General features: G+C 41.6%; 1 protein-coding gene across 1 annotated transcript; it reads right to left on the reverse strand.

Annotated features, from left to right (window-relative positions):
• Positions 1 to 5,457: 5,457 nt before the first annotated feature.
• On the reverse strand, positions 5,458 to 19,195 carry map6a (microtubule-associated protein 6a). The gene is made up of 5 exons (XM_076274264.1): positions 18,333 to 19,195; positions 10,924 to 11,143; positions 10,173 to 10,396; positions 6,566 to 6,676; positions 5,458 to 5,599 (listed from the first exon to the last, which is right to left on the reverse strand). The coding sequence occupies exons 1-5, from the start codon at positions 19,085 to 19,087 to the stop codon at positions 5,458 to 5,460; spliced, it is 1,452 nt and encodes a 483-aa protein (XP_076130379.1). The 5' UTR covers positions 19,088 to 19,195.
• Between the last annotated feature and the right edge of the window lie 838 nt (positions 19,196 to 20,033).

The raw sequence follows: 20,033 nt of genomic DNA on the forward strand, positions 1-20,033 counted from the left end.
GTCCATGGCCTTGAAATCTTGTCTTTGTGTTTAGCTAATCCTTGCTCTTATTCTCTCTCTAGTCTCATTCTCTCTCCTGCGCGAACATTATGTCCTGCATGCCTAGCTGTGTGTAGTTCTATGCATAAAGTTTCGCAAATAAATTAGTTTGTTTTACAGAAATGGCCTACTGACTGTCACACTGCATGGTAGGCTATAACCAAAAGTACACATTTTGTAAATACCGTAAATCCTTAAATTATGGCCGGGATTCTATTTATAGCCGGGCCTCAGATAATAGCCCTGCCGGGTCGTGGTCGATTTGGCCCCAAAATATAAGCCGGGGTAATAATTGCCTATCAGTAGGACTATCAGTCCACAAACACTAGAAGACATTGTTTTAATTTAACTCAATGAAATAAAAGAGTTCTTAATATTGTATATTGTTGGTTGGTTTAATACTGTTGCCAATGAAAAGTCATTGTACACCATGGGTCTCCAACACGTTGCTCTCAAGATACCAGTCTCTTGCTGCCCCCTTCTGAGCTAGCCAGAGGCTGAAGCAGTTACAGGCTTACTACATTTAAACACAATTGTTGCCACAAGGCATTCCAGCCTACGAATTTAATAAAAAGTGAAACATACATCATTAAAAAATAACTCAATTTAGGGTACTTGGCTACGCAATACAATTTCCATTAAACACAGCACACGTTCATCGACGGGGTCGATTAATCTGCACTAATTTTTTTAATCAGTTATTTTGACAGCCCTACTTTTCATACCTAGCTGCTCCAAACTAAACGCATGTCTCCCATTAACTTGCTGTTATCTAGCCTACGCTAATTTGTTATTGTTCATGAAGGCGTGTCTGGCAAGTTGTTATTTTATAAGTAACCTTTTACTTTATTTCTAAGAATGAAATTCTATATCAGATCGCCTAATAAGAAATAAAGGCCTGCCTCGAATACAAGCCTGCCCCGAATAAAGACCTGTACTTTGCGCAGCCTAAGTAAATAAAAAAACCCAGTGACAATTTGAGGTAAGCGGGTCGGATTGCGGGTCGGGTATAATTTTGTCAGTCGGGTTGATTAAAATATCAGGCCACCTTGGTAGCTTGTGACCAAACCTGCACATCACTGCTGTGTGTGTGTGTATGTGTGTGTGTTTGACTTTCAGAGATATATTTTATTTCTATTTCTTGAGGATGATTGGGATCAATATGTTTTTAGAGAGAAGTTTTCTGTCTATTTGTCTGTGCATGGCTATCAGAGATATATTTTCATTGTGTTTCTTTAGAATGGTTGGGGTTTGATATGCTTTTTAGAGAGAATTGGTTATGATGAGCCTTAGATACTACACTAATCTGGAATTTTAGAGCACGTGAGATGCTTATCTTTTCATTGCACTTACACTACTGTTCAAAAGTTTGGAGTCACTTAGACATTTCCATTCCACTTCATTATAGACAGAATACCAGTAGAGATCAGTTGCATTGTTTTTTTAATCAGGGCAGCAGATTTCAGATTACATTATGTGCATTCATAATTGCAAAAGGGTTCTCCAATGTTTTCTCAGTTAGCCTTTTTAAATGTCAGATTAGTAAACAGAATGTACCATTGGAAAATTGGATGAATGGTTGCTAATAATGGGCATCTGTATATTGCATTAAAGATCAGCCATTTTTTTCTACAACAGTCATTTACAACATTAATGTTGAAAACAAGTGACTCCAAACTTTTGAACAGTAGTGTACATATTTCCATCACTAAGGTAACTTTATTATTGATTACTAGAAGCACTTATGAACATAAACAATATCTAAAATTCTGAATTGTAAGTGTAACATTTTGAATATAGATATTTATGCATTAAACTCTGCAATACATGTCAGTGTAATAGAGTGGTATTTTTTTATGTATTTACATGTGTAATCAATGTGTTGATAGAACACCTCTCAAAAACATTCCAGAATACCGCATTATCTGTATGGTCTTGATGATATTTCTAAAGGACAACATGATCATGCATCATTTTTCATCATTCCTTGTGTCTTGATGAGTGGTAACTCTGGGGCAGGGTGTGTTCTTCACCATCGGTTTAGATGTGTATTTCTTCCCTCCATTGTGGTAGCTGGTGCCATCAACATAGGGGCTCAATTGAGGAAAAAGTCACTGTGAATCTGGAGAATGTTACCACTAGGTGGCAGTATTGTCCAAATAAGGCCTGTATGAGCCTCCAGATCTCTCTCTCTCTCTCTCTCTCTCTCTCTCTCTCTCACTCTCACTCCCTGAATAATTATTGTGTCTCAAGGTTCTCAACCTTCTTCAATAATATTTTTTATTCTAATACCTAGTACTCTATATGTTCCAGGACACTTACAGGATGTCCATCTTACTGTATTTTCCCATGATCCAGCTCTATGTCCCCTCTCACCCACTGTGGTCCTTTGATGACCGTCTGCTATGCCAGCCTTCCATCAACGATTCCTCATTGGTGTAATGATTTACCTAATGGTCTTTGTGCTGGCGACAGTTTTGGGATCTTTAAAAAGCATGTAAAGACTGTTTACCTTGTTTCTAACTAATTCATTTTCCATTACGGAGTATGTTTGTATGCTTGTGGCTATTGGTATCATTTGGTTTATTCTATTTAGTCTGTTAATATATATATATATATATATATATATATTTAAATGTAGGCCATATAACTTTACTGTAAACTGTTATTTATAGTTGTCATTGTAAGTCGCTTTGGACAGAAACATTTGCTAAGAACCATAAACATAACATAAATATAATACAATGGTACCACATGGTATACACAGAGAAGCGAGAGAAAGAGAGAGAGAGAGAGAGAGCGTGTGTTGAGGGTTCCCTCGGGACAAGGTGGTACCATCTGCACAAAAAGCAGCACTAACATAACCCCATCCATTATTACCCAGCATCCATTCACCTTCTTTGTTCTCACTAGGCAACCAATTACCATGACTACCATTCAGAACACAATTTATTCTTAGTTGGTTGCTTTCCCCCAGCCCTGACAGAGAAGAACAACAGGGAAAGTGTGAACTGAAGAAGGAATAAGTGGGAGGGGAATCTTGGAAGATACTCCTGCCAATAAACACTACAGAATCAGATTCAGACGGCACACTTTGCTCAATGTTTCGCATCCCCTACCAGTTGTTTCTCTACTCATTTCCTGAATTTTGTTTTTTTTCTGCGGGGACTGAGCTGGTCATGTGACTTGGCCATCTCTCTTCCATCTGCTCAAATCCCTCTGTCGCCCAAAGCTTCAAGCTCAGCTCTCTGACTTAATGCAAACAGACCACATTTATTTCTCATCTATCCATCTATGCCTACTATCTGGTATGTTTGTGTTTGTTTATGTGTGTGTGTGTGTGTGTGTGTGTGTGTGAGAGATTTTTTTGGTGGTGAACTGGTGCCTGAGGCCTCTATAAGCTAAGTCCACTGAAAGGACAAGTGTGTGGAGTGAATCATTATTTTACATCGGGTCAATGGAACCTGGACTTCCACTGAAATGAGGAAAATGAATGGGCATTCCTGCAACAAAAAACTGAACTGATTTGAAGTAAAATGATACTAATTATAATGTGTATAACACACATTTTCTTCAAATGAGTTGCACGGTGTTGTGTTACACTGCAAAAGGCTACATTTTAGCACCAATGCCAAATTGATAAGAATATACTGCAATAGAGGATTATGCTCAATTTACGTATAAAGATTACCAGGCAAAACACTATTTGAGGATTAAGTTATTCAAAATGACTTTGTTTTGTGTTGGGTGATGGGAGTATGGGGCTTAATCATGATGGCTGACTCACTGATGCCAAATGACTGACTGAATCACTAACACCTCCTCCCACACATACCCTACCAACTCCCACAACACCCCTGGCTCTCAACAACACAGACCGACAGATAAACAGACAAAGGCACACAGACACACACACACACACACACACACACACACACACACACACACACACACACACACACACACACACACACACACACACACACACAAACAGACAAACTCACTGTCCTCACACACACAAACCTCTCCCCTAACACGTACACAGTTAGCATTGAGTGACTGCTTTTCAGCGTTGCCTCTGAATACTCTGATGACATTACTCAAGTCGCAGACTCAGTGTGTCTGTTCTCTTTGATTAGAAAGGCAGCTTCTCAGCAGATCTGCGGAGCAGTGATCAGTGAGGCTGGTGATTGGCTTAGGCGAGAGCAGTCAAAGACAGAGCGCTGAGGAAGTGAGGCATCACCGGAACATGGCTGTCAGATCCTGTGTTTGAAAACCAGAGGACTTTTCATCACTACAGCCAGTCACATGGCAAGTCTGTATCCTCCACATCTAGCGTGATAGAGAGATCAAAGAGGCACGATTCAGTCATCTAGGGGATGTCAGACAGAGATGAAATGGATGTTTTATGTTCGAAGCCATGTTACATAACCAATCTGTTTAGGTAGTGTTGCAGCTGATTTCCATCATCTGAGAGTAGACCATATTATATTTATAGCTGGTCTTTTTGTTCTAATATGATAATTATATACACATATCAAAGGTGAGGAAAATGGCTAAACTTGGTCAAGGTTGTATAACAGGAACTGAATATCTAGGCTATAATTACTGCATCTATATGTTAAATGTGCACCATATCCAAACACATTTTTGGTCTACAAGTTACTGACGATCAAACCACTGATATTTTCTAAACAAAAGCATTGGTGCAATTCTTTGTAAGAAGAATACAAGAAATACAGATATTAAAGTAGCAGTCATTAGAATACCAGTCCACATTCATAGACTACTGGGCCTCATTCTGTCTAACAATTTCATTACTGAACAGCCCATTGATTTATTGCACTCATGAATAGAGTAACAACTGACTTATATATGAATACTAATGTGTGTGAATAATCTCCATGCAATAGGGTGATTCAATACAAAGGGACAGAAGGTTTCATTACTAATTTATTAACATACTATTAGCCATAGAATTTTGCACTGTTCCGTCATGGGTGATATTAAGGAAGCACTTTATGGTATGGTGTGACTATATATTATACTATCAAGGACAGAACATTTTTGAATCTGGAGCATGTGACGTAAATGGAATTTAGCACCTTTATATTTGCATCCAATCACTTAATCAATCCAACAATCACTCATTCACCCAGCCAGACTCTCAGTCCCATCTTTCACATTGAAAAGCAGCAACCAATACAAACAAGCATTGTTTCCCCTCCCATATATGTTTTCCGTCATTCAGAAAAAGCTTTGCTTCGGTAACTCACAATAGATCAATATACAGCATACACACACAGTACCGTGTTATCTAATCGACTGGCCCTTACAGTCCACATGCCACCCTGATGCCACGCACGCCTGGCACCAGAGTTGTTGTCGGGCCGACCCGCCATGTGGGCCTGATGCCTCCTACTTGACGTCCGGGGCAAAGCGCACTACTCCGCCGGTCCGCCGAGGTTGGGGTCTATCCACCAGTGGTTCTTGGTCTCCTCCAGGGGAACTCGGGGAATTATGATCACGGGGTCGTTGGTGCACCTCGACCTTGAGCTCCCTTTGAGGTGGACCAGCAGCAGAGGCAGCCGTAGCAGCAGCAGTGAGAGAGGGAGAAGATAAAGACAGACATCAGAACACAGTTGGCCAAAACACTGCTTCTATCCCACTCATACCCAGATATAGACATCTACAACGGCCTTATTGATGGTAAACTAAGAACACATGTCCCCACACATACTGTAAGTGTTTCAGGCTGTTTCCACTGAACCAAAGGCATGCAGTGTATGGACAGATATTCTAGAGGTAGAGTTAATTTACCTCTTAAATATTCAGCTGTCCCATTCAATTCACATTCCTTTTTTTTTGTTCAAGCACTGCAAATACCCTCCCCAACAAGATAACAGGACTACATGAAGGGCCATGGATTATGGGGGTAACAGGACTACATGAAGAGGTTGACTGTTTACAACAATAAGACATTGTTGTAAAATACTGCAGGCCATGTACTAATTATATTGCACAACATCTCAAAAATAAATGTGATATATTTGGGTTATATCAAAACCACATAACTGACGCATGGGCCCACACAGTGTATGTATGAGTGGTTGGCTGTTGACCTCTGTGCTGCCCAAGATTCCAGAAGATTCAGGCCATGCAATTTGCTTTGCCTTGACCTATTTCAAATGCTATGTCTCATGGCTGGGTTAACATCACCATAAGGGCAGCCTGGCGAGACCATAATGAGAACATGCTAAGACAGCAGAAGATTCAAACAGCAGCAACTACTGGGATCTAGCTCACATGACTCTCCTGGCACTGCAGTTTCCATATGGAAGAGAATGTAAGATAGAGAGAAACGCACTAAAATAAACCTGAAACAGGTTTCACAGCAACAAGAAACATCCACAAAGCTTCCTCATCATAAATGAACACAGCACGTTTAAAAAAGAGAGAGAGTGAGAGAGAATCAAGAGCATATGGTAAGGGATCTTTTGGTGGGAATTAATTCTTTTGGCATTACCTTGGGTTGGGCAGTGTACAGCCCCACAGGTGCTGCTTAAGGGTCTGCACCCACCCGAAATCGCGGATGGGCTGACAGAGCTGTATGTAGTGGTACTGTTTTAGCACAACCCTTCGGAAGGGGACGAGAAGGCCATGTGTTAGCTACGGGATCAGGTCTCAAACCCACACAAACATCCATTTGGTCAAACAAACTTCAGTAAAGGGCTGCAAATGAGTAAACGCCAATTAATGACATAGTATAAACATTGCATGGATCTACTTTAATGAACATCAGTAACAATCTGAAGGGTAAAACACTTGAATGAAACTGCTCTTCTCAATATTTTTCTTTTTCAGTGCAGATACTAACTACATTTTGGGCACATTATCTCTGCCAAATAGAATGTAGTGCATCGCATCCTGATATAAACATACATATTGCTGTCAATTCTGAGTGAATATGCTCTGGAAATATATTGATAGGAAATGCATAATAATATATTTCTGGGATTTCACCTCACAGCAATATGCAGGAGTTTAAAAGGATGCCACAGCATGTGCCAGAATACTTCAAAAACTGCACTTCTGGAAGGCTAAGTTAAGATTTTGAGCATTAGGTGGCTAGCTTTAAGAGTTCTCTTCCATGTGGACATACATATACTCAAGCAACGTCTACTAGTTCACACAAGGACTACTCAAGCAATGTCTCCTAGTTGACAGAAACAACAGGATATTTTGAAAACACAAACATGTACCGAGTCTGAATACCACCTGAAGTCTCCCACACCTACCGTCCATTCTGAATGTCAACAAAAATGGACCACAACAGCAGCTTTTTTTCTGCTTTTTGCATTTATTAATAATATGATAATAAATATAAGCAAGCAGAGCAAACAGATGTACGTCACATTGATAGATTTTGTCCCATTTACAGAAAATTACTTCCTTTCCTCCTCTTTTTCCCTAGCAGTGACTGACTGGTTTCAGCCATAGCACTGTGTAGTGATATGCACAGCCCACTGGCTACACACGTTCAGCCCTCGTTTCCTCTCCTTCCTCCTGCTCCTCCTCCTTCTGACCTGGGTCATGTAAAATGGCTGGAAGACCATAATGAGATGACCCTCACCGTAACTAACGAACAAGTGGGCAGATTTAGAAAATGGCCTGGATGTTATGAACAGAAAATAAGGGCGGACACTCCTCCTTGTTAGTTGTTTGCTTCTGTTTTGCTCTTTTTGCTGAGGAGCAAGAGGTAGAGGAAGAGGAGGACCACAGATCATCTCACCAGATGATGCCAGAGAAGGAGAGAGGGTAAGTGAGATGCAGCAGCTTATGAATGAAAAGAAAAAAAAACAATAAAAAAAAAAATCAAAGCAATGTTTAACCTCAGCCTTCAAATGCTTGCCTTTTATTTGCCGTTAGGGATGCATGGAACTAGTTTAGATGTACTGTCACACTCGATAGGACTGCTATCCAGCCTTAAGTAGAATAGGTGGGTCAAAGGCTAGTGATAAAACCAGCAGTTCACTTTGGAATGATGGTTCTGATTTTTCTAGTGGATCCATTCTGGGTAATCGTAGTAAATAAAAATATTCCCATTACATGGACATCTAAATCCAGTCAAATGTCCTCTCGGCATACACACACACACACACACACACACACACACACAGAGCAGAGTGGTTATGTCCTGAAGTTGTTTCAAGTGATGTGGTTGAGGGGGAACTGATCAGAATGACTTTCTGTTGAAAAGCACCCATGCAGTTACACATTAATGTCCTTTGGCAAGGCAAATGAGTTCTTTATTTTGGCCCCAGCGAAGACCAAAACAAGCATGCATCCAGAAAACACGCCAAAAAAAGAAGAAAAGAAAATCAGTGTTGAAAAGCATACCATACAAACAGCATTCAACTTACCATCACATCATGGCATTCAATACAACAAAGAGAAGAATTAGCACACATTGTTGACATTATGCCACCAATATAATTCTCCAGTAAGAGGAAAACAAAATACATAGTAAATGTATGGCGACTGGAAGCATGGATCAAATAAATAAATACATACATAAATAAATAAGTAAAGACACATGAATAAATACTAACTGATACATACATGGACAATACATGGATAGACAGATAGACAAACAGATAGATAGATAGATAGATAGATAGATAGAAAGAAAGATAGATAGATAGATAGATAATGCATAAGCCTAATCTAAAATATGGGTTGAATTCAAACAATAAATTTTCTTTGAAACTGGTGGTCTTGACTGTGTGAATATACTGCATGTCTATAATTGTGTGTGTGTGTGTGGGTGAGTGTGTTGGTGTGTGTGTGTGTTTTGTGTGCGTGCGTGTGTGTGTATGAGTGTAAGTTTCCTCTGGGGGGAATGAATATTGTACAGTATTTTTTTGTGTTGTATATGCGGGTCTAAATGTTGCCTTTGTCAGATTGATTACTGTAAAATACACTTTAATATTTTCACAAAGAGGTTACAGAAATGTCCCTTCCATTGTATCAAATCATTTGAACACATTAATTGTATAATTGTTACAATACAGTACATTCAATTCTACACTACAATATCTTAGGAGACACAGTATACCTAATAATGTGAAATGCAATTGGCCTCTTGGCAGTGTTAGAAAATATGCTGTCTAAATCCTAATTATTAAGTGACATTCAGCAACAAATATTTAACCTGTGGATACTATCACTTGTAAAAACAATCTGCTCTACAGTATTGCACACCAGCCTTTTCCAAGAACAGAGAAATAGCATTGAAATGTATGACAGTACATTACTTGCAACTGAGAATATAAATGGTAAAGTTAATTAACCTGTGAGGACAAAGGACAATGTATATGGGTTATGAGGGTCACACAAGGAAGAAAGCAAAACATTGATGGAGGAAAAAGCAGGCACAGAGTCACATCAATATGCCCTGCAAACAACCAAGCAACACATTTATCAAAGTCCTTCAGACCAATATAGATGGTGCATGACATCCATGTGTTTTGTCATTGGATATTATTTCAGTGTTAACTAACTAGTCTTGTAGACTTAGATCAGCGGATGAATAATAGGTAAGTGAGGTTTAAATAAACCCTTGATAAATGTGGCAAAGCAATCTGTGCAGTTCAATGGATGCCCACTGCACAGAGCAGCTCATCAGTAGGCCCCATGCAAATGCAAGCTCACCATCCATTGGCTAACCAAGCAGCCCGTAGCCATGGAAACAGTGTAACAGTCATAATGGACGTGAGAGGAGAAGGCAGGGCCGAGTTGACCCCCTCCCTCTCATTACTAATGCAGTGTGTAAAGAGTGGAAGCAAGATCATCCAGTGACGTTTGGTCCTGACATTTAGCACAAGAAACAACAGAGATCAGAGAGTCAGAGATAAAGGCATGATGAAAAGAAGAAGAGGAGAAGACAGAAAAGGGAGAAGAAAAAGAGGGAGGGAAAGACAGATCTATGCACTGAATCATAAAATGGAGGTGCTTGGGGGAGGGGAGAAGAACCCCTGATTACTAAAACTTTGCCACCTTCACTGTCATCTTTGATCTTTCCGAGGAAGCTCTAAAGGAAGAAGTTAAAGGAGAAGTGCAATGGTTTTTACTCTTTCGCCTCAGCCAGTTTGTTGTTCATCTCTTTACTTTTCTCCTTGTCTCCTCCCTCGGGCCGGGCAAGGGGCTTGTTCTCGGAGGCCTTCTTCTTGGAGCCGCGCACGCCGGCCACCTGCTTCTCTTTGGGCTTCCTCACGGCCTTGGCCTGGCTCGCAGATGTGGAGGTAGTGGCCCCAGTCTTTCTGGGTTTGGAGCGATGGACGCTTGGCTTGTCCACCTATGGGACAGGGACAAGAGGGAGTAAAGAGGACCACTCCTTGACAGCGGATGGGAAATTAAATAAATCTAATTTAAAAACATCAAAATGGCAAACAAGCTGTACATCTACCATAGCTCATCCTGTGGACTGAAAATAAACATTATGTGCCTCTAGCTCTAGAGTGATGTGACCAGAGCACAAAAACTGACCAGTAACTGCATCCTTCATTACTACATGTAAGATGCACTACGAACAACTAAATGGGCATGTTTAACTGCTTTGGTTTACAGCACTGAGCGTACTTACATCTTCTGATCTTCCTTTAAAGGGTTGCAAACAGCATATTACCTTACTCAACACTTTTGAATGTTTATATTTGTTACTTCAATCTTTCCAAGGTTCAAGACAATGGGTACATACTTCACTGGTCTCTCTAGGGTTGAAAAAGAGTATATACTTACTTTACTGGGCTCTTTGTAGGGTTGAAAAGAGTATGTACTTACTTTACTGGACTCTTTGTAAGGTTGAAAAGAGTATGTACTTACTTTACTGGACTCTTTGTAGGGTTCAGAGTACAGGGAGCGTATCCTCCTTCTGTCCACCCCCTTGTTGTCAGCAGCGGACAGCAGCTTGGTCTGCTCTCCCCTGTAGCAGGCGTTGTAGCTGGTCTCCAGGTTGTTGGTTTTGTCATTGGGGGGCAGGTACTGAGATTTGGCCCGGATGAGCTTGGCTGGTTTTACATCGGTGTAGGCTTTGAACTCAGTCCTGTTGGCCCATAGCAGCACAGGTCACGTTACCGCCACAAAGACACTCAACAACAATGCAGACAGTGACTTTAAGTATGATAGGTTTTTTACTGAACAAATCACTCTTTTCCTCTCCTTTGTGTGATTAATGGAGAGATATTATATCTGGAATAAAAACAATACATATCTTTTACAAAACTGTTTAACAGGTAACTCACTAAAGGCAATCTCTCTGCATTGTATGCTCTTCAATTGCATTATAAAGTATAAAGAGAAGGACACAGAAATCATCCTGCACAATCATCCAGAGCCAGACAGAGAGCCTATTAACCTGGGGAGGATGACAGTAGGTTGGACAGTGAGGGCAGTTTGTTCCTCCACCATGAGACTAGGGGAACTATCTCGGAGAGACAGAGGGTTGCGTCATTGCATTAGCCTGGCTGCACTGAAGGCCAGTATTGATTAGGTAACACTGTTAGTGTCTGGAAAGGAAAGCCACTGGAGAATACCAAGAGATGTGCAACAAGCCAGTTAGGTTCAGCTCCCTCAAATCGAGGACCTTCCCACTAGAGAAATCTCAGAAATGTGGACAAGAACAAATGAAGTGTAACAGGCTGTAAATCTATTATTCTGTGTGGCGTACATAAATGTACATGGGAAATAACAAGATTAAGATGGATCGAAGAAGATTATTTGCTGCACAATGTTCAATTACATGTAGTTAATATAATTTCTGAATAAAAGTAAACAAAATCATTGGTGGGCAAGCAAACAAAAAAACAAACAAACAAATAAGTGAGCAACATCTGCCTATATTTACTATCTGAATGTATTAGAACAGAAAGGTGTGTGTGTGTGTGTGTGTGTGTGTGTGTGTGTGTGTGTGTGTGTGTGTGTGTGTGTGTGCGTGTGAGTGTGAGTGTGTGTGTGTGTGTGTGTGTGTGTGTGTGCGTGTGGGTGTGTGTGTGTGTGGGTGTGTGTGAGTGGGTGTATGTGTCTGTGTAGATATGCACATACAGTATGTGTGTAAGAAAGATAACATGAAAGGAAAGTCGTATCTGTGCTGCCACATTGATAACTAACATCCTGTGGAACCCAGCATTTACTAGACTGCCCACACAACCCCTTATTTGTCTTAGTCCACTTGAGCTGGTCTGCAGCCCTAGTGGTCACAGGCAACACCTGACATGAGTGCCAAAGGACAGGTCAGCAAAAACAATCCTCTGAGAGACGCTCTCAGCTCACGTCCAATGCATGTCTCTTCTAGCCGTCTCAACACACAGGTGGAGTGACCCAAGTCAGGAGGGTGATGGACTGGACTGGCGACTCATCACCTGACACATCAGCAAACTGCACAGCTGTGTGGGGGTGGCGTGTGTGTGCGTGTGTATGTGTGTGTGTGTGTGTGTGTGTGTGTGTGTGTGTGTGTGTGTGTGTGTGTGTGTGTGTGTGTGTGTGTGTGTGTGTGTGTCAGGGCCTGCAATAGGGACAGTGCTGCTCACGCTTCTCTGCACAAGGATGGCGCTGGGCACAGACAACTGGGCAGGAGGATGCCAGGGGTATACCAGAAAGATGTGAATGCATCTGTACATGCATACACATGCACACATAGATGCGCGCGCACACACACACACACACACACACACACACACACACACACACACACACACACACACACACACACACACACACACACACACACACACAGGTGGGCAGGACTGCTATAAAAGTCTTTCTTTATATATATTATATACACCATATATATAAACAGTATATATATAATTTGTATATTTTATACTGTATATTGCATATGAAATAAAATAATGCACAATTTCCTGCCATTCTTCAGCTGAAGTGACCCTTTCAAATTGCTCAACAGCCCTTGGAGGTTGTAAAAGATGATGAGTGCTGATCTGAAGGGTGGCTGCCACATATAGCCCATGAAGTTGAACCGCAGTGAATGATTACATAAGAGGAATGAAGTCCAGTGCAATGCCCAAACAACCAAAGATATGTGAGCTTGAGAACAGTTTACAATCCAAGACTGTGGATGAAAGGCCACAGAAAGAGGAGGTGTTGGAGCAAGAGCAGGAGAGAGGGTCTATAAAATCAGACTAACTACTGAAGATAAGTATGACTTATCTTATGAAGTTTCTTTTATGCCATTTCATTTGCATGTTTGAGACAGTACTGTAATCACTGAAAACAATACAAGGACATTGACAAACTGATGAATGTTATTTACCTCAAATAAGATTTCCTTTCCATTATTTTACTAATTGTATTAATAGCATAGAGACAAGCAATGGGAATGCCTGTTTTATATTTTCCAAATGGATTCACATTTTGCAGCATTTAATTCACTGATTCATGACAGTAATACATATTTAATTTGATTTGGGGAGGGGTAGTGGAGCGAGATGCAGGGTAGAGGGAAAGAGAGAGGGAGTGAAAGAGATTACAAGAGAGAGGGAGTGAAAAAGAAGGCAAGAGAGATAGAGCAAGGATGAAATGAGACAAGCGCAGGGAGGGAGGGAAAGAGACAGAGAGAAGGAAAGAGAGAGAAAGAACTAGAGAGACAGAGAGAGAGAGAGCAGGTCTTAAGCATTATACTGGTATAGTCTGGTAACTGTAGCCCTATAGATAACTAGATAACAATGCCTCTTGTGTTGTGTGCTGTGCACATGGCCTAGAGTGTGCTTGGTACAGCTCCACTGGTCACTGCATGGTGATTATCCATAACGCCACTGTAACTGTACATGGACACCGCACAGGATAACGTGACCCTCAGTGGACTAAACTCTCATGTTTCACTCTCAATAAGCAAGCAGCTGACACCACGATACGCACTAATCCATCACCTGCCAGAGAATACAAAATCAATAGTCCATATTTTATGTTAAAAATCTACAAATGGTGAGCTGATAGGATACAATAAGAGCAAACGGTATGGAAGCTCTCTCTTTCTCTCTCAAACACACACACACACACACACACACACACACACACACACACACACACACACAAACATAAAAACACACACACATACACACACACACACAGACTCACACTGGTACAATATAGATACAAAGTTAGATTTGTCATGTGTTCAGGAGCCGGTACAGTGCTCTCCCAGAGGACTGAATTGAAATGCACTCAGAAACTGCAAGCAACCATGGTTTTTTAATACTGAATCTGCAAGCACAGACGTGCCACAAATAAGTATGGACAGGAGTCAGCAATTTCATGTAATGTATTGGGATATAAACTGCTGTATCACTCTTTGATTTGTCCACAGGAAGTGCTTCTCCTGAGATGATTCAGAGAGGGTTTCTATCACTTCACACACATTCTGCTGTACTGTAGTTGTGTTCTTTTTGCCTCTCCAGTTCTGGGCCTCTTGCCACTGTCTTGAGGATAAGTTTTTTTCCTGAATGTTTAGAATCCAACAGCCTGCCAAGAATCTGACTACCTCCTTATCCAGTGGCTGGAAATTTATTTACACAATTATCCTGTCCTGTAAAGTGTGCTTTTAAATAACAAATGATAGAAAATAACACAGTCATCTATGCTTAGAGGTGATTGTAGAAAAAAAACAAGGCCCTGACTCTCCAATAATAATATCTTCACTCAATTCACACACATTTTCCCATCAACACAACACTGTCATTCATTCATTGACATCTTCACCTAATCACACATGACTAGCCATACTGAGCCTAAGGAGGCATAGTCAGTCCCTGTATCATCTGGTTGGATTTCCAGCACTTGGATAACAAACCACTCTACTGTGTCTGAAGTGATTAGTCAAGTCCTGAGGCAGATGTATTTTTCTGGTTCTGAACCAGGCCTATTGATAAGTTGCAAAAATAGTGTTTGAAGACACCGACCAAGACATCTGGTGGGAACGAGAAGTAGAATTGCAAAGTGCCTGCACAAGAACAGCAGTGAACAGCTATATGGCCTGCCAAGCATCGCTCCATCTTTTGTCACTCTGTATTAGAGCACGTCACTCAGCAATCACATCTCCTACTGCCTACAGATAATGACAGCTCCAAAACTCTCCTGGGGTTTACTCAACTTCCGAACAATCAGAATGGAACACAGGCACTTTTTGTGACAGACAATGGACACTGGGTTTTGTTTTGTGTGAATACTGAGTCAAGCTGTGACTACACACTAGTTGTTACGATAGACTGATTATTATGCAGTGCCATCTTCATGCCATCTTTGAACTCCACCCAGCTGTGCCCTGCGAATGACCCACAGCTGACCAGCTCTCCCCTGCAGCACCCACCCAAAGACAAGCACCAGCTTCAGTGTGGGTAAACTGCCGCCAGTTCATGCCAACGTGATGGTACTAATCACAGCTGTGCCCTCTTCACCCTCTGACTCCTGCCAAAAAGCACTGGCAATTGTTGAAATCCTATCACTAACTCCAATTCCATCATGTATTTGAAGATAAGATCAAGCCATGAAATATGGGCCTTTGTACTACAACATCACGGGCCCTATCTTACACCCAGCGCAACGTGGCGCCAAGCGCGACGCAAGTCTTGTTCCCATCTTAAACCCAAGGCAGTGATGAACTTTGTTGCCATGCGCTGCAGTTCAATTGATCACTGCGCCCACGGGCGTGTCAATTAAAATAGGTGTGGTCAGGAGCATGATCTAAAAATCTTACACCCACTAAGAATCATTACGCCATTGACCAAGAAAAACCTGGTGTAAAGCAAAAAGCGTATACAAGCACAGCTATGTGCTACTGTCATGAGATGTAAGCAGCCCTTAATGACGAGTCCCAAGCAACAACTTGTCTGCAGGATGAATATCCTTAGGATTTTTATTCAGTCAACCGAACATTTTTGGGGTAAGTGTTGTTTTTTTCAGGCTATGTTTTTTTATTTTAATGCCTTGTCAGTCAATAGTGAAAGCAAAGATCCTTAATGAAAGTAAATAACCATGTGTAAAACGGTTTGTCGCTCCCTATGAGACCACAGCGAAGTTAGTTTCAGTTTGGATAAGTTCAGATAATAGGCGAGTGCAGATGCTTGTAGGCCAGTGGTTCTCAAACTTTTTCTATCATTCCCCACTTTGGAGGTGGGGAATTTTCAAGCCCCACCTGACCCCATCCACCCGGCAAAAAGGTAACGTTAAAATATGTTTTTCGCATTTTGGTTCCATGTTATATTTCCCGTCTCGGCCCACTGGATATGATGTTATTTTAATTCATATGTCGGTCTGTTTATGACTCTTATGTTTGTATGTAGCTATTTTGTTTTGAATCTATGATCTTCCTTGTCAAAAAAGAAAGCCATTATTACAGATAGGCACAAAAGAACAAATTCCCTCCTGTTCCTCGCGCCCCACCTGTCATGTCTCTATTCCCGTCATGTCTCTATTCTATTCTCTAGTGGGGCCCGCCCCACACTTTGAAATATACTCTGCTAGTCACACACACATTTTAATGCAATCTAGAGGTGCATTCAGTTTTGGCAAACAGTGGCAAACATTCATGGCAAACATGTTTTCTCTGAACATTCCATTGTAACGGTGACACTTTGTCCAGCTCACGTCCAGCTCCACTGTATGTTCGCGGAGAACTACCTCCTCAGACTGTTTGGGAGTGTTCACCAAAAACTCAAGGCAAACAGAAACCTGTTCACAAACGCTCGCCAATGTCTGCGAATTTCAATATAACTCTGGTGCAGCATACACGGTCTCGCGTGCAAGCAGATTCCTTCAGATGTGCTGACTGTTAAAATATCAACACACAGTTTGATGTTGCACTCCTTGCTCTTGGGAATGACAGATGTCACCCTCATTGGTTTAATGAATGTTAAGCCCAAAACACACCCATGACACCCAAAAACATAAGAACAACCCTTTTGAACGATGTGTCTGGTGTCTGGCAAACTTTTTACACCATCAAGATAGCGATTTTGGACTGGCCACACCCTAAACATATTTAAACCATCTGTTTCAGACCATGCGTTTCAGATCGTTAAGATCTGAACTCTCTTGGGGGATCTAAAGTAATATTCTTGGGTTTATCCCTGATCAAGCTACATTTATTAAAACATAATAATACTTGATATCAGTAATAAATGTTGAGATGTTTAATAAATGAAATACCTTGTGTGATTGCTAAATAGACCAAAAAGCATAGAAAACACCTCTGCAGAATTCCATGCACTTCCATGCATGTTGTCATTAGATGCACACTATTTCAGTAACACTTTTTATTTACATCAAACAGTTGTGAACAAACCCACTTTACCACATGTCTAATAGCAATACTATTGATCTAATAAAGGTAATTAAGAAGAAATGGGATTATTATGATTATTTTCTAACAGGCAGAGCATCTGTAGCGGTATATCACTTTAACATGGTCAGTCCTGGCCAATCTCTTTTCTTTTTTTTAACAATAATGGCCACACCATACTCAGCCATAGGATCATTTAATGGCTCTGGAAATGAAGGTTACTGTACTTCTCTGGCCTTACAAATGAACTCGCCCCTCCACTTGCATACTAATGTCACAGACAGATGACACTGTTTTATTATTCCCCAGGACCTCCAACTGGGCTCAATCTGAAGTGAAGATTTACATGTCTGAAAAGGGGCTTCCTGCTCAGGGCAAAAGTCTGCCAAGTTCACTGGATGAATGTAATTCTGAACACATTATGCATGTCATGTATCTGAAAGTGACAGGCTTCAAAAATCCATTTGAAGGGTGCTAATGTGTGTGGTGGATAAGATGTGACTCCCGAGAAAAAGATAAATTACAGAAATATGATGGCATGGGCTTATGGGTAATCCACTCACTGATAGAAAATTCATACAAGATGAGGCTAAAAGGCAGGCACAAACACAATCACAGAAACTACTAAATCTTGAGTATTGGCCCTAATGGTCATTAAAATGCAATATATGCCTATACTTAAGTTAAGAAACAGCTTAGGGCAAAATCTCTCATAAGAATCAACTTGTACCATAATTAATTAGATAATTGACAAACAATTAAGGTTGCATTTAATTTATTTAAAGTCCAGGTCTAAGAGATTGCATTTAGTCTGATGTATAGCGTCCAGTGACTTCCAAATTCTATAATATTTTGTGTTCCAGTGATTTCCATGTTCTACATAAAATATGTTATGTTCAAGTGACTTCCATGTTCTACAAGTGATGTAATACAAACTTACTTGTATGAGCTGCCACCTGCCACCTCCTCTTTGATCTGCCTGTTAAGGGCATCCACTTCCGCCCTGGGCTTGCCCTCTGCAGTCATCTCCACTGGTTGTCGTCCCTCTATGGTCACACCAACCCTCTTCTCTACCAGTTTATCCCCTTTGGTCACCTGCCTCTTTTTCCTCTCGGTCAAGATGATCTCCTTCTCCTGCACCTTGTCTGCGATTTCACTTTTCTCTACACCGCTGTCTACGTCTGGGTGGACATGCTTTGACCTGTCGGGGACACGGTCATCCCCAACAGATATAGTGGGGCAGGGTTTGGGGATCCAAGGGTGGTCACCTCTTTTCGGGATGGGCCACGGTTTGTAATCTTTCTGATACTGTGTTTCGTTGTTGAACGGAGTCTCTGGCAAGTGGTACTCATTTTTGGGCTTACAGCTCGGCTCCGGGCGAACTCGCCAGTGTTTGTAGTCCTGGCGTGACACGGATTCACACGATCTATCCGCAGTGTTCCCCGGAGGAGGCGCCCCCTTCCCTTCGATCTCCTGATCCCTGTTCTCCCTGTGAGAAGGCTGCGTTTCTATGGCGACCGTGCTGGCTCGGAGTGGAGGACACAACTGCTTCTGTGGATGTTGCAAATGGAGGTGTTGCATCTCGGACATGTCCGAGTACTTGGTGAACACCAAAGGCACCGCAATGTCAGCTTTATCAAGCTGATTCCAAAAGCGAGCCATGCAACATGCCCGCGAAATGCAAGGCCACGCCATGACTGGGCGTTAGGAGTGATGGTAAATTCAAAGATTACCTCGCAGTCCGATGTATGATCAAATGCTCGGATTATTGATGTTTTTCCAATTTCGATCTCCCTAGGCCCAGCTTCCTGTATGCGCTCAAGATGTCTGCTGTCTTCAATGTTTTGATTCTCCGTTGAGATTTCACAGTGATTTGCAATTTAATCCATAACGTCGGGAAATAATTTCTTAACTGAATGTATAACACAGTTACGCACAAAATCGTCCCTTAGTGTCGAATGCCACGGCTTAACTTTAAAACGTGTGGAGGACAAAAAATACTCAGTGATCCGCTCCGTTATGGCTCTTCGTGTTGGCTACGCTGCGCTCAGAAATTCTGCTAGCTGAAGCAGCCCCGCCCGCGCGCTCAGCAGGCATGGAGAAGATGCTCAGAATTGGACTAGAGCTGTATCACCTGGCTCCGTCATCAGCGCGCAGATTCTGCAGCGGGGGAGGAGGCGTGCCCTGGGCTGCCATCAGTGTGGCGCTCAGTTGAATAGAGAATATAGCCTACACTGCAGGCACAACTGAAGAACAGTTGTTATGAACGGAATCCTTCTAGTTTATATAGCCTGTAGGAAAAGGCTGTGTCTCTCTGCCTATGTCGCATTGTGATGCTAATAATCTATGGGCGAGCAGGCAGATGGCTGATTGCATGCAGAATTCCGTTTATATAATCCTCCGTGTCCACCACCTGTCAGTAGCGCATCAAAAGTCTCATTTCATTGCCATGGGCTCCTACTCTCAATTGTGCATTACAGAATAATCCAAATATGATGATATGAACATTGCCCCTTGCACACAGATAATTGCATATATGAAAAATCACTCCTGCCTAGCCATTGACACGTCAGAAAATCATAAAAGGCACAGCAGTGGGCTTTAATGTAGCCTACTGCACATCTCTGAAAGACAGTGCGAA

Source organism: Alosa pseudoharengus, unplaced genomic scaffold, assembly GCF_046254945.1.
Source record: "Alosa pseudoharengus isolate Yale_2024_CS ecotype anadromous, Long Island Sound unplaced genomic scaffold, YU_APseudo_1.1 YU_APseudo_1.1_scf_8, whole genome shotgun sequence".
NCBI lineage: Eukaryota > Metazoa > Chordata > Actinopteri > Clupeiformes > Clupeidae > Alosa > Alosa pseudoharengus.